General features: G+C 41.2%; 1 protein-coding gene across 1 annotated transcript; it reads right to left on the reverse strand.

Annotated features, from left to right (window-relative positions):
* Positions 1–244: 244 nt before the first annotated feature.
* Positions 245–11,192, reverse strand: PSTK (phosphoseryl-tRNA kinase). The gene is made up of 6 exons (XM_082854300.1): positions 10,956–11,192; positions 8,283–8,574; positions 7,850–8,048; positions 4,435–4,510; positions 3,806–3,899; positions 245–602 (listed from the first exon to the last, which is right to left on the reverse strand). The coding sequence occupies exons 1-6, from the start codon at positions 11,169–11,171 to the stop codon at positions 403–405; spliced, it is 1,077 nt and encodes a 358-aa protein (XP_082710426.1). The 5' UTR covers positions 11,172–11,192; the 3' UTR covers positions 245–402.
* Between the last annotated feature and the right edge of the window lie 3,567 nt (positions 11,193–14,759).

Below are 14,759 nucleotides of genomic sequence, written 5' to 3' on the forward strand. Positions count from 1 at the left end.
ATTTTATGGCTACCTTGGTTTGGATTTGTAGAGTGCCTTACCCATGAGAAGATGTTGCATGAGTTAAAAGCAAAAACAGTTCAATAATGAGCATCTTGTCTCCTTCCTAATTTCTCTTTATTTAAGGTGTGACCCCTGCCCCCCCAACTGTTCTGGCACATAAATGAGGAAGGCTTCATGCTTCCTGATGCTTAATTATCTGATGCTTAATTATCCATGTCACATCTGACAAGTGACTGACTGAAGTAGTTTCTGTTATGACAAATGGATCTTTTAGAATGGACTGATTCCCCCCCCCTTTGGCAATTCACATCATTGGCCTAGAAAACACCCAGTAATACAGAATTGTTTAAATTAGTTTGCAAAATCGTAACCAAAATGGCTTTGATTGGAAATCAAGTTTTAATGCTGCTTTGAAAAATACTTCCGTACAATGTTATCTTTCTCATAATGAAAAAAAGAAATAACATCTGATAAGTCCATGGTTTGTTGAAAGCACAGGTATTTTTTGTTTCCTTGTCTTAGGTCTTCCAAAAACTCTGCTTTGAGCTTGTTAAGTTCTTCGGCTAGAAGTTTCAAGTTGTACGGAAACAACTGTTCACCTAAAATAAAGATATTCTCAAATTATTTGTGTAAATTAAATCAAGCTGGACTGATGACAGCAGGAAATTAATTTGATTACTTCAGACAAACCATTCAGATTCTTCTATAAATCATAATTGAGTTGGTGTAATATATAGACAAAGGTCACATTAATGTGATACAGGCAGATCATTTAAATAACTTGCTATGACATGCACGAGCAGAAAAGACAAACCTGAAAGGGACTTTTGACAAAATAAGTTGACTTAGTCTTATTGAATTAACAGGTAGCAAGGCAAAAAAGCAGAGCTAGAAAATGACAATTTGGCTTTGAAGCTCTGATAGACAATACCTAGAACAGTTGTCCAATATAATTTTCTACAATGATGGAAGTACTCTATATCTGCCCTGTTCTATCCAGCAGCCACTAGCCATGTGGGTAGTGTGACTGAGAACTGATTTTTTTGTTGAACAGCTTTACAGAGATATAAGTCACATAACATACAGTTTACCCATTTAAACTACAATTTAGTGGTTTTAGTATATTCACAGATATAAGCAACTATCACCACAGTCAATCTTTGAACATGTTTATCATCTGTACTCTTAGGTATCACCCTCTTAACTCCATTCCCCCCCTCTCTGCCCTCAATCCCTAAGCAACTGTTAATCTACTTGGGGTCTCTAGATTTCCCCATTGTGGACATTTCACATGACTGGACTCATAATGTGTGGCCTTTTGTGACTGGCTTCTTGCACTTTGCATAATGTTTTTAAGGTTCATCCATGTTGTAGTACTTCATTCCTTTTTGTGGCTGAATAATCCATTGTATGGATAGACCACATTTTGTTTGTCAGCCGATGGACATTTGGGTTGCTTCTACCTTTTGGCTATTAGGAATAATGCTGCTATAAGCACTTGTGTGCAAATTTTTATAGGAACATATGTCTTCATTTCTAGGTCCCGTGGTAATTGCATTTAATTGTCTGAGGAACCGCTAGGCTGTTTTCCAAAGCGGCTGCAGCACTTTACATTCCCAGCAATGGCATATGTGGGTTCTGAGTTCTCCGCATCCTACCTCTTGGACTTTTGGATGCTAGCTGTCCTAGTGGGTGTGCAGTGGTGTCTCATTGTGGTTTTGGTTAGCATTTCCCTGATGACTGATGATGTTTGCATGTGGTTACTGGTCATTTGTATATCTTCCCTGAAGAAATTTCAGATTCTTTGCCCATTTAAAAAATTGGGTTATTTTTATTATTGAGTTGTGAGAGTCCTTTATGTATTTCGGATATAAGTCCCTTATGAGATGTGATTTGCAAATATTTTCTCCAATTCTGTGGGTTGTCCCTTCACTTCCTTGGTGGAAGGAGAACTGAATTTTTTTTCCGTTTTTTTTTTGTGATACTCGGGCCTCTCACTGTTGTGGCCTCTCCCATGGGCCCAGCTGCTCTGCGGCATGTGGGATCTTCCCAGACCGGGGCATGAACCTATGTCCCCTGCATCGGCAGGCGGACTCTCAACCACTGCGCCACCAGGGAAGCCCAGGAGAACTGAATTTTTAAATTTTATTTAAGCACAGTTCTAGAAGCTAGTACCACCTCCTTCACACACACACAAAAAATTAATGGGTAGGAAAAGAGTCAAGAGTAATTTGGGCATAACCCTATTCCCCCTTCCCTTCATTTTATGGACAGGCAAATAGTTGAAAGAACTCCTACAACTATTTTTGTTTTCATTCTGATCCGATGCCATTTTTGTTCCAGCTCTCTTTTTCAGACTTTGGATTACAACGCATACTAAGATGGAATCAAATAGAACACAGTTCATTAAACATGTGAAGGTTTTGTGAAACTTGTTTCTATGCAGGAGTGTGTCTGTGTACTGGGCTACACACTAGGTTACAGTATTAAAACCTGCTTACGGATCATGGTTCAAAAAAAGTCTGAAAAACAATATGGTTAGTATATTGTTTATTTTTCCAATGTTCTAAGTTTTTGTAAAGGTATTAATAATAAATGTTGGTGATGTGGGGGAACATGACAGAAAGCACCAACGAGAATCAGACTTAGCTCAGCCACAGGTTGCCCAGGTACAGTATTTAGCAGGTGTTAAGTTCAGCCTTGGGCAAGTTACTTATCCTCTCAGACCTTCCATTTCCCCATTTGTAAAATTACACTTACTTGATAGGATTCTAAAGACTAGAAACAATATTTATAAGGCACTTAGCATATAAAAGGAGTTCAAGAAATGTTAAGCTGCTGTTATTTTTTAAATCAAATTTTAAATATAGCAAAGAGTTCAATATTTGAAAACCTGAAGGAGGGCTTCCCTGGTGGCGCAGTGGTTGAGAGTCCGCCTGCCGATGCAGGGGACACGGGTTCGTGCCCCGGTCCGGGAAGATCCCACATGCCGCGGAGCGGCTGGGCCCGTGAGCCATGGCCGCTGAGCCTGCGCGTCCGGAGCCTGTGCTCCGCAACGGGAGAGACCGCAGCAGTGAGGGGCCCGCGTACCGCAAAAAAAAAAAAAAAAGAAAGAAAAAACAGAAAGGAATTATTTTATAAAACTATAATTATCACATATTTCATCTAAGTTCAGACTGACAATGCACTAAGCCTGTTCAAACTCCATGCTGATTTTACACCTGGCCCCTGACTACCTCTCCCCATCCCTTCACCCCAGACTCAATGGCCTTTTTTCTGTTCTAGAACATACCAACTTTACCTGTGGACTTTTGCACTTGATGTGTCCACTGCCTAAAATGATCCTGCAGGCATCAGCATGGCTTGCTGTTCCCTTTCATTCACATCTTTGCTTCAATGCCATGTCCTCTGAGAAGCCTTCCTGATTACCCTTTTAAAAATAAATCCTCCCATCACTACCTTGCCTTACCCTACTTTACTTTTCTTCAGAGCACTGGCATATATTCATGTATTTATTTATTTTTTGTCTGTCTCCTCACTATGATGTTCTGCTCCCTCTCAACTCCCCAGTATCCAAAATAAAGCCTAGTACAGAGTAGCCACTCAATAAAAACCTATTGGATGGATGAATGCCTGGTTCCAGAGGTAGAAGTTTTAGCTTAATATAACCAAGTTGCATATTTAAACTGAAAACATGATGTAAACTTTATGAATGAAAGCAAATAAACTACCCACGTCCACGGAACAAGAGTAGCAGGAAAGAATAGTCTCAACTAAATAGAATCTTAACCACTCGACACACCTTTCGCTTCCTTCATTGTCTGAGAGACAATTCTTCGGAGGGTCTGATCAGCTTGATGAAGAATGTTAGTTGAACAAATAATTCTGTCTGTTTCCTAGGTAATAGACATTGTTATTGGAACAGTTATCTAGTTTTACAAAAGAAATAACTAAAGTGTAGGGGATGCATAGGTGAAGAGATACAGAAAAGGAAACGTGACTTTTCTGTTCCAGTTATTATTCCCTAGGAGAGGGTCTAAACGAAATACATCCAGTTGTAAACTGGGTTCCACGTAGGCAGTATGCTGGTAAATGTCTAAGAATGGGCTGTCAAAGAGAAAAACACAAACCTATCCATAGCATTTTGTCTATTTCTACGACGTAAATATTCCCATCCACGCCCACTTCGAGCTACCAACATGTCAACAGGCTCCAACGTTTCTGAAAATTGAACAGTCGTCTTTGACCAGGCAGTGCGAGCTCCCTCCAGAGTACCACTGCATCCAGGTGTCAGGAGCTGAATGCTGGTAAGATGCCAAGGCAGGGACAAAGTGTCTCCCACGTGTTATTCATATTTTACACTCAGGTCAAAAAGATCTTCCTACAAAAAGGTCCTTCTCATTTATACTAAATCTAAACTGGAAGACTTACCTTTTGTTCCACATTCTCCTCCACGTATTTTATTGGATTTTCCAAAGCAGTAAGCAGTAAATCAGTCAATTTCAGTCTATAAGAGAAGGTAGGACAAAATAAATCCTTATATCAAACACCTGTTTTTAAAGAACTTGTGTTTATGGGTACTAAGCTGAATTCTAGAGGAATGAAAGTGGTATATCCAAACTCCTGAAGAAAAGGGGAAAAGCAAAGCGATTTGGGAGCTACCTTCTACTTGCAAAATTAAAATGCAGAAGCTCAAAACAAGTCATAAGCCCCCCAAACCCCCTCATGTAAAAAATGTTAACTTCCTAAGACTCCTATCAATATGGTTTTAAAAGACATTCTCTCTTTTCCCTCATTAACTGCTGAACTTTAGGCTCCTAGAACTTTATATTCCCTAAAGAAGGAAGCTTAGTCTTTATTTTCTGGCTTCTGCTCATTTACTGGATGTGAATTTGCAAAGTTCCCCACAGGACAAGAGGTCATCGAGGGTTGCAGTAGAATTCATTTAACAAATATTTATTGAGCATCTTCATATATGAAAAATGTTGTACAACTATGTATGTGAAAGTATGTGCTAAGCTGGGGGTGCAGCAAGATCCCTACCCTAAGCCTGATAACGTAATGGGGAGAGAGAATAAATAAATAAGCAAAAAATAATAGTTTCAGACAGTGACAAGTGGATAAGTGAGTGAAGATAATGAACAAAATGATCATAAGAGAGTGACTGGCCAGCCTACTTAACACCCTTCCCGCTGGGTAGGATGGTCAGGGAAGCCAGTGAAGCTTACGTACGTGGGAAGGGTAGAGGGGACGGCAAGCACTACGGCCCCGAGACAAGAACAAGCTTCTCGTGTTCCGGGGACAGAAAAGGCCAGTGTGGTTGAAAAGGAGCAAGGGGAGAGTCGTGGGACATGAGGCTGGGGAGTTAATCAGGATTAGAGCTGGGGGGCGGAGAGGATAACTTGGGAGGTTGGAATCGACACATACACGCTACCATATATAAAATAGGTAACTAACAAGGACCTACTGTAGAGCACAGGGAACTCTACTCAATACTCTGTAATGGCCCATATCGGAAAAGAATCTAAAAAAGAGTGGATAATATATATTATTAAGTGAGTCAGCTATAACTGACTCACTTTGCTGTCACCTGAAACTAACACAACATTGTAAAGCAACTCTACTCCAATAAAAATTAAAAGCAAACAAAGAAATTTAGGGATCAGATTTAAAATTCCAAAAAAAGGAAAAGAAAAGAAAGTACTGAATGTCATGTCTCTGAGAATATAATTATGAAGTCTGTCACTCAAATATCATGTACATGACAGGCAGATTTTCGTCTGATGAGATTTTTAATTATACGAAGTGAAAACTTTTAATGCAATCATTAGAGAGTTACATGTCAAAGTAAAGCTCTAATTTAAGTTTTCCAGAATAGTCTCATCTTAAAAAACAAGATTCTTTCCCCCCCAGCGTTCCACTCTCTGTTTTTGCTGACCTAAACTTTTCCCCCATGAGTCACCCAAGTAGAAAAACAAAACATCTTCCTTGAATGGACATATTTTTAGTAAAAGAATAGAACGTTAAAAAAAAAAAGAAATCAGGGTTAGAGTGTGCAAGTTATGGTAAGGAGGTTAAATTTTACTCAGATACAAGGAGTAGCACTGAAAAAACGTAAGCCAGTGAAGTCACTGAATTAAACCTTCGCCTCAACGTGATCTTTCTCACAAAGAAAAGAGCCCAGGTTCTGGAATGAGTGAGACTGCAATGGGTCCAAATCTTGGCTCTGCCATTTACTATCTGCATATGTTACTTTACTTACCTGGGCCTCAGTTGTCCCATCATGAAAGGGGGATAATTGTATCTGCCCTCAAAGGGTTGTTGTGAGGACTGAGTCAGATTATACGTAGAAAGTGTCCAGAACTTGCCCAGGACATAGTATCTGCTCGACAGCTGTTCCTGCTAATAGTATACTAGTAGTAGCATTAGTAGTGGTAGTGGTAACAGTAATGGTAGTGGTAATAGCAGTAGTGGTGATGGTAGTATAGTAGTAGTAGCAGCAGCAGCAGCAGCAGTAGTATTTCACAGAAGCCTGGGAAAGGTATATTTGTCACATCATCTTTCAACTTCCAATTCAGGGCCACCAGACTTCAGACTTCAGTCATAGCCATCCTATGACTATTCTGGACCATATTCTTAAGACCCAAAACAAAACTGCAGATTATGTTCAGGGTTGGCACTGACACTGGCAAAGCTCACACTCTTCCTTGCTTCTAGCAAGAACTGGCCCCCAGAGCAGTGATGCTAACCTTAGACTGCTCTCATGGGGTAAAATGGGGTATCTCAATGCCTCAACCAGCCATTCACTTGCAAAGGAAAACATTTTCAGTACTCCAGAAAGAGTAGCCATCAACTGGCTACATGCTCGCCTTCTCAGAGTTTCAAGATATTATGAGAAGTTAAAATTAGAAATCTCAGCCATAGCTTATTTCATTAACCCTATAAACAACAGTTACTTAAATCGAATTTTTTCTTTTTTCCTTAGAATGTTAAGAGTATTACAAAATCCGTGGAAACTGTATCCTGGGAACAAAACATTTTGAGGAATGAGTTTAAAAAATTAGCCTTTTAAAAACTGCTGATCCCCTCCGGACAACAGTCAGGCAGGAACTAAGGAACTGTGGGCAATATACCTCTCGAACTGCACTGTCCCATGCAGCAGCCGCAGGCCACATGCAGCCAGTTAAGTTTAAAGTGATTAAAATAACATTTAAAATTCAGGTAGTAAGTTGCACGGGCTATACTTCAAGTGCTCAATGGTCAGTCGCATGTGGCTAGCAGCTACCATGCTGGGCAGGGCAAACAGAGAACATTTCTATCATCAGTGAAACTTCTATCAGAAATGTGCTGAACTAGAACTCTCCAGAACTCTCGAACTCTCAAGACCTAGTTTAGGAATGAAATGCATTAGGCACCATAGCCACAAGCCTCACATCTACACAAGCAGTGTAGGTTTTAGGCAAATTAGGATTTAGTACCAGTTCCACTCCTTTTCTCTCTATAAGAAGACTACTGGGCAGTCTATTTAGACTATGCTACTTCAACAAGAGTATCAGAGATGTGCCCTACTCTGAACTCCCTGCCCTGACCTCTGGGAAACAGTATAATTTTAACAAGAGTACACATTTGCAAACAAACCTGGGTTCACGTCTCACCTGTAACTTACAATCTCAGTGACTCTGGGCAAACTAAACTTCCTCACTCAGTTCCCTCTTCTAAAGAAAGGGGAAATAATGTCCTTCTCCAAGGCTTGTGTGAAGAGTAACCGGCTGGATACAGGGAAAGCATTCAGCACAGTGCCTGGCTCAGCAAAGCAGCTAGTGAAGGACACCTTTGAGTAGGCTACCTGGCCTCTGAAGTACACGCTGGGCTCTGAATTGTGAGGCTGTTGTGTTCCCAAGCATTTTTCTCGGGGTTGGGCTTTTCTATCTTGCTTCCCATCAGGTGGATGGTCTCGGCAGGCACTGGAAGTGGTCTCTGGCCATTCCTCTGTAGACAGGTCTCGAGAGAACACTCTAAAAAGAGCTGGCAGAAGCCTAATGAATCTGAAAACCATCCAAAACCCACAAAATTACTCGGGTACTATTTTTCCAAAATGTGAAATAAACGTACTTAGACAAGTTATCCCACCTGCAGCAGGAAAGACCATTTGCAATACTGAACGTGTAGCTTTGAAAATTAAGTAAATCCATATAAACCTCCTAATCCAATCAAGTTCTCACTAAAGACAGTAGTGATTTTGATATGCGAATGTCTAAGAAAAAAAATGTGTTAATTACATTTCCGAGCCAGCTGATAGACTTCGTATCTCATACTTTGATAATAAAAGTTGTCATCTAAAATCAAAAGCAGAGGTCTAGAAACAGCAGTCTTCGTTAAGAGATAGTGAGACTGGGCCTCAAGTGCTGAAGAAGATATCAGATCTTGATCCTTCAAGCAGGTTAGAAAATCCTCCCACATGGCTTCAGTCCTGCTGGGTGGGGCAGACATCTGACACCCGTTAATGACAGCCAGAAAGAAGTATTCAAGGTACTTCAACAGTTCCTGGCGAAGCGATTTCCACTGGGATGGCTGCAAAATACCGTAGAATTGCAATTTATATTAGGCTTTGGCCAGTAGAGTGGTCATGCCTCAACAACCCCCTGCTCCATATGATAATTTCTGAACCATTTGGAGTTCTCTAGACACAACTTGCTTTCTCATCCTCATGTCTTCATATACGCTGTTCCCTCTGCCTGAAAAACTACTCAGTGATGTTAGTTCTCTGTGAACTCTTCTCAGACTCAACCATGCAAAAGGCAGCTCAGATCGTCCCTTGCCTATCATGACACCCTGTTCTGTGTATATTGGGTCTCCACTTTAACAGGGTTTACATTGTTTAGGTATCTCTATGTCCCTGCTAGATCAATAGTCTACTGTATATCCAGGCTTCAGCAGAGGGTCAGACACCTAATAGATGCTCCAGAAATGTATATGAAATGACTGAATGAATAAGTGAATAAATGAAAGAATGAAAAGCTGTTACCATCCAGGAGAAAGGAGGAACCAAAATCAATATGCTGGGACTTCCCTGGTGGCACAGTGGTTAAGAATCCACCCGCCAATGCAAGGGACACGCATTCGATCCCTAGTCCAGGAAGATCCCACATGCTGCAGAGCAACTAAGTCCGTGCGCCATAACTACTGAGCCTGCGCTCTAGGGCCCGTGAGCCACAACTACTGAAGCCCACGCGCCTAGAGCCCGTGCTCCGCAGCAAGAGAAGCCACCGCAATAAGAAGCTCTCACACCGCAATGCAGAGTAGCCCCCACTCGTGGCAACTAGAGAAAGCCTGCGTGCAGCAACGAAGACCCAATGCAGCCAAAAACAAAACAAAACAAAACAAAACAATATCCTGCCAAGATAAAATAGTCTAGCTAAGATATAGCAATGCTCATTTGCCCTTGAAATAAGAAAAGTTGTAGATAGAAAGAGGATCAGCTGAAAGGTCCCTGGGTCCAGATGAAAAGACCTCAGGCTAACAACAGGATTGGAATGGGATCGGGAAAGATAGAGGAAGCAGACTGAGGAGAAGAGAATAAACAGCTTGAAAATAAAAGTAGTCTTGCACTACTCAAAGGCTCTGGTGAACACTGACATAGTTATGAGGTCAAGGCTGGAGGGAAAACACAAGGACAGGAGATCAGGATCCCTCTCCTGTCTGTCCATGCTCTACCACATCACTGAGATTATGGCACATAAAACAAATACATCAGCAAAACCCACTCAAAAGGAAACAGAAACACGATCACTTCCTAAAAGGTGAGATATCCTACTCGTGGTGACTGGATGAGCTCCATGGCCTTGGTCTGTAGGGGGAGAGTGGAAAAAATATAATAAGAAAAGTGAGGGAAAACCCCAGCAGATACAACAATCCCTATCAACAACTTCCAGCTTTCTCCATAATGGTAAAAATACTATTACTTAAGTAAATCTGGTGCTACCAGGGGCCTGATACTGTATTTACCTCCCAATTAACCAAGAATGAGGAAGTATATAACTTTGGTGGAGAAGTTCAAAATTCTTCCATGTGCCAAATGTACTGTATTTTGGCATATATACTTAGAGTGGAATCACACCATATGTGAATTTTATTTATGTGAATTCATCTACATTCGGCACTAAATGACAAAAATAACTTTAAAATTTTCAGAATATGTTCATCAAAGAGTATTTTCTCTAGAGTGAGCATGAGATGGGTGACATGAATCTACTCTTCCCCGCGGAAGTCTCAGTTTTCTCAAGGGGATGCATCTCACAGCGCTGAGGGTGATCGGGGGGCTTAAAGAGAAGTATGTACTGGGAACCCAAGCTGACCCCTAAATACAAAGCCTATTACTTCATCTGGTGGTCAACTAAGAAAGAGCCATCTTTTCCTATTCTGGCAGAAGCAGGTTTACCCTCAGTTGAATGAAGATCCAGCTTCAGAGGCCAAGTCCTTCATTTGTACAGAATCTGTTGTCACAGGAGGGGCCCTAGTAAGTACGCTGTCACTTATAATTTTGTACCCTTTTTCTTTAAAAGGGTTTCCCCAAATCGCATAACTTAAAGCCCCACAATACCTGGGTTCGCCTGGCTGAATGTTAAATTGGCTGTGCTGGAATTTTTGAGAGATTCTGTCCTTCTTTTCAGAACAACTTTCCCAAAGGATTTTCAGGAGGATATTTGATTATGGGGGACTTCCACCTTGTACGCTGACTTCAGACCCTAACCTTATGCTGATGGCTTGTTTGCATCGTTTCCTATTTCTAGTCAACTCATTCTGTGTTAAACCAGCTCCCCTTTCCTCGAACTCCTATCCCTCCTCTATCAGAGATCCACCTCCCACACCAGGTATTACCCAGTACAAGTATCGTGGAGTTTGTAGATTTCCCTCCGCTACAGCAGTCTAGGCCCCGCCCCCTCCGTACTGACCAATGGGCGAGCGCTCGCCTCCTCTAGGAACGCGTCTGGCATGACGTCATCATAGGCGACGACGCCCACGGCCCAGCTATTCTCCTGCCGTAGACGGTGGCTGAGGGCACGCGCAAAGGTCGACTTTCCTGCTGCGGGCAGTCCGCAGAGGACGCAGAGACCTAACTTCCTCGGCTTCTCGCTGCGCGCTCCTCTGGCGTCCTCGCCTGCCTTCATGCTGTCGCGAGAGACCGGAGGTGGCTGTGAGCGTTGTCTACAGAAATGTCCGCCAACTGCGCATGCACACTCCCACCGCCCTCTTGCGCCGCCTGTTGGCGCAATGGAGGAATGGGCGAGCCTTCGGCTCCAAACACCATGCGTGGTCGCGGTTGTATCCGAGGTCGTCCCCTTGGTCGCCTGAACCCCTGGTACTAAGCTTTCTGTGAGGCGAGTCCTCTAGTCTGGTAAGTCCACGGGGATGCGTTTTGTAAAACCTGGACGTTTCCTAAAGGGTCGTAAAGTTAGACAAACTTCAGTTAGAATCATCCTTCCTTCCGGAAACTTGCAAACCATTAGGATCTGCACCTCGGGCTTTTGTTTGTTGGTTTTTACGATGAAGTCCCTTGCCTAGGAAAATCGCTGAAGAGACTTCGAGTCTTTTCCTCCAGCAGTCTTTGGAAGGTCAGTTACTGGAAATCAAAAAATAGGAGTCGAATCTGGGTCCGACGACTGTGCTCCGCTGCCCCTCACAGATGTGATAGGTGGAAGGGCAAAGTAAATAGTAGTCATTGCATCCTAACGCCGCCAGTCGGCAGCAAGTGCGAAGAAATAAGGCAGGAAAGGACCATCCCCAGACTTCAAGTCCAGTGCATTCATGCAGAAAACACTAGGTATTTTAGTGTTAAAAAAGAAATGCTAAGCTGTGAAGAAGTATAAAACAAATTCCCTCTGTAGGGATGTGGTATAGAAAAATTGAATTCATATTCTAGCTTTCACCTCATTTTACGAGATTACTTCTTAGTCATATGAAGTTATGTTTAAAATGTGAACAAGTCAGTGAAAATCAGTGTATACTGGGACAAAACATAATCAATAACCCAATGCTAAATCTGATATATTTGTGATTACAGAGCATGTACACATAATCTCATTTTCTTTCTCTTGGATTGAAGGTGAGCATTGAATTAAACATACTTTTCATTTCATGACATTTTATTGTCATAGGCCCAGTGCAAGATCCCTCTCCTTTATTATTTTTCATCACTTATCCACACTCACACTCATTTCCTCCCCTTTTCCTAGGCAACCTTTTTTTTTTCTCGTTTAAACATGGTTATTGTTTGTTTACTTATTTTAAGATAGACTTTTTAAAGAGCAGTTTTAGGTTCATAGCAAAATTGAGCAGAAAGTACAGAGAGTTCACATATACCTCCCCCCGCCCCCAGTCTCTCTGGCTATCAACATCCAGTGTGGTACAGTTGTTACAATCGATGAACCTACACATACTATCGCCCGAAGTCCACAGTTTACACAGGCTTTACTCTTGGTGTTATACATTCTATGAGTTTTGGCAAATGTATGATGATGTGTATCCATTATTACAGTGTCATACAGAATAGGTTCACTGCCCTAAAGATCCTCTGTGCTCTACCTATTCATCTCTCCCTACCTCAGCAGCTGGTTATCTTTTTGCTGCCTGCATAGTTTTGCCTTTTCCAGAAGGTTATATAGTTGGAATCATACAGCCTTTTCATATTTGCTTCTTTCACGTCTTTCATGGCTTGATTGCTTGTATCTTTTTAAGCACTGAATGATATTCCACTGTCCGGATGAATCACAGTTTATCCATTCACCTACAAAGGTTACCTTGGTTGCTTCCAAGTTTTGGCAATTGTGAATAAAGCTACTATAAACATCTGTGTGCAGATTTTTGCATGGACATAAATTTTCAACTTATGGTATCTGGGTAAATACCAAGGAGCGTGATTACTCGATCTTGTGGTAAGAGTATGTTAGTTTTGTAAGAAAGTGACAGACTGTCTTCCAAAGTGGCTGTATCATTTTGCATTCCCACCGCAATGAATGAGAGTTCTTGTTGCTTCATATCTTTGTCAGCACTTGGTGTTGTCAGGGTTTAAAATATTCTAATAGGTGGGTAGTGTAACCAAACAGGACCCTATGGGGCCTTCCCAGAACAGACCCCGCCCCCCCCCCACCATGTCCTCCGCCTGCCTCTTGTCTGTAGGAACACTTTAGCCTCCTAGGCCTTCCCCAGGTTCCAAACAGTAAATTTAATCAGAGAAGTGAGAAAATGCAGAAAGAAAGGAAAACAGTCAAGCAAGACAAAATAATAATAGTTTAGTCATTAAACAAAGTCAAGGACCTTTAGTTCCTCCTCAAGGGTTATAGATAATATTCTGAGCCAAGTCCTTTGAGCTGTTTTGCAGATACTGAAATCCCCACCAGGTGGAAGAAGTTAACTCTATGCTGCTAACAAGCACGTATGCATGGGGGTCCTGGAATCAATCTCCAGCAGATACTGAGGGATGACTATCTTCTCCGGTGAGGTTTTTGTTCATATCTTTTACCCATTTTTAAACTGGGTTGTTCATTTTCTTACTGTTGAGTTGTAAGGGCTGTTTGTATCTTTCGGATAACAGTCCTTTATATGTCTTTGCAAATATTTTCTCCCGGTCTGTGGCTTGTCTTCTTGTTCTCTTGACACTATCTTTGGCAGAGTGGAAGTTTTTCATTTTAATGAATTCCAGCTTACCAATTACTTCTTTCATGGATCGTGTCTTTAAAGTTGTATCTAAAATGTCATCACCAAACCCAAAGTCATCTAGATCTTTTTTCTATGTTATCTTCTATAAGTTTTATAGTTTTGCATTTAGCATTTAGGTCTATGATTACATTTGAATTAATTTTTGTGAAAGATAAAAATCCTGTATCACATTTTTTTTTTTACATGTGGTTATCTGTTTGTTCTACCTCCATTTTGTTGAAGACTTTTTTTCCTCCATTGCATTGTCTTTGCTTCTTTGGCAAAGATCAATTGACTATACCTGTGTGAGTCTATTTCTGGGCTCTGTATTCTGCCCACTGATCTGTCTATTCTTTTTGCCAATACCACACTGTCTTGATTACTGTAGCAGTAAAGTTGGGTAGTGTCAGTCCTCTGACTTTGTTCTTCTCCTTCAATACTGTGTTGGCTATTCTGGGTCTTTTGCCTCTCCATATAAACTTTAGAATAATTTTGTTGATATCCACAAAAGAACTTACTGGACTTTTGACTGAGATTGTGTTGAATCTATAGATCAAACTGGGAAGAACTGACCTGTTGACAATATTAAGGCTTTCTATCCATGAACATGGAATATCTCCTTTCATTTAATCCTTCTTTGGTTTCTGTCATCAGAGTTTTGCAGTTTTCCTCACATAGACCTTGCACAAATGTTGTTAGGTTATACCAAGTATTTCATTTTTAGGGTGTAATGTAAATCATATTGTTTTAAATTTGAAATTCCACTTGTTCGTTGCTAGTGTTATGAAAGCAGTTGACTTTTGTATGTTAATCTTGTGTCCTGCAACCTTTCCATAATCACTTATTAGTTCCAGAAGTTTTTGGTTGATTCTTTGGGATTTTCTACATAGACAGTCAGGTCATCAAAGACAGTTTTCTTTCTTCCTTCTCAATCTGTATACTTTTCATTTCCTTTTTCTTATTACATTAGCTAGAGCTTCCAGTATGATGTTGAATAGGAGTGGTGAGACATTCTTGCTTCGCTCCTGATCTTTGTGGGAAAGCATCTTGTTTCTCACCAT

The sequence above is a fragment of the Leucopleurus acutus genome (assembly GCF_964270905.1).
Source record: "Leucopleurus acutus genome assembly, chromosome: 14".
NCBI classification, from domain to species: Eukaryota; Metazoa; Chordata; class Mammalia; order Artiodactyla; family Delphinidae; genus Leucopleurus; species Leucopleurus acutus.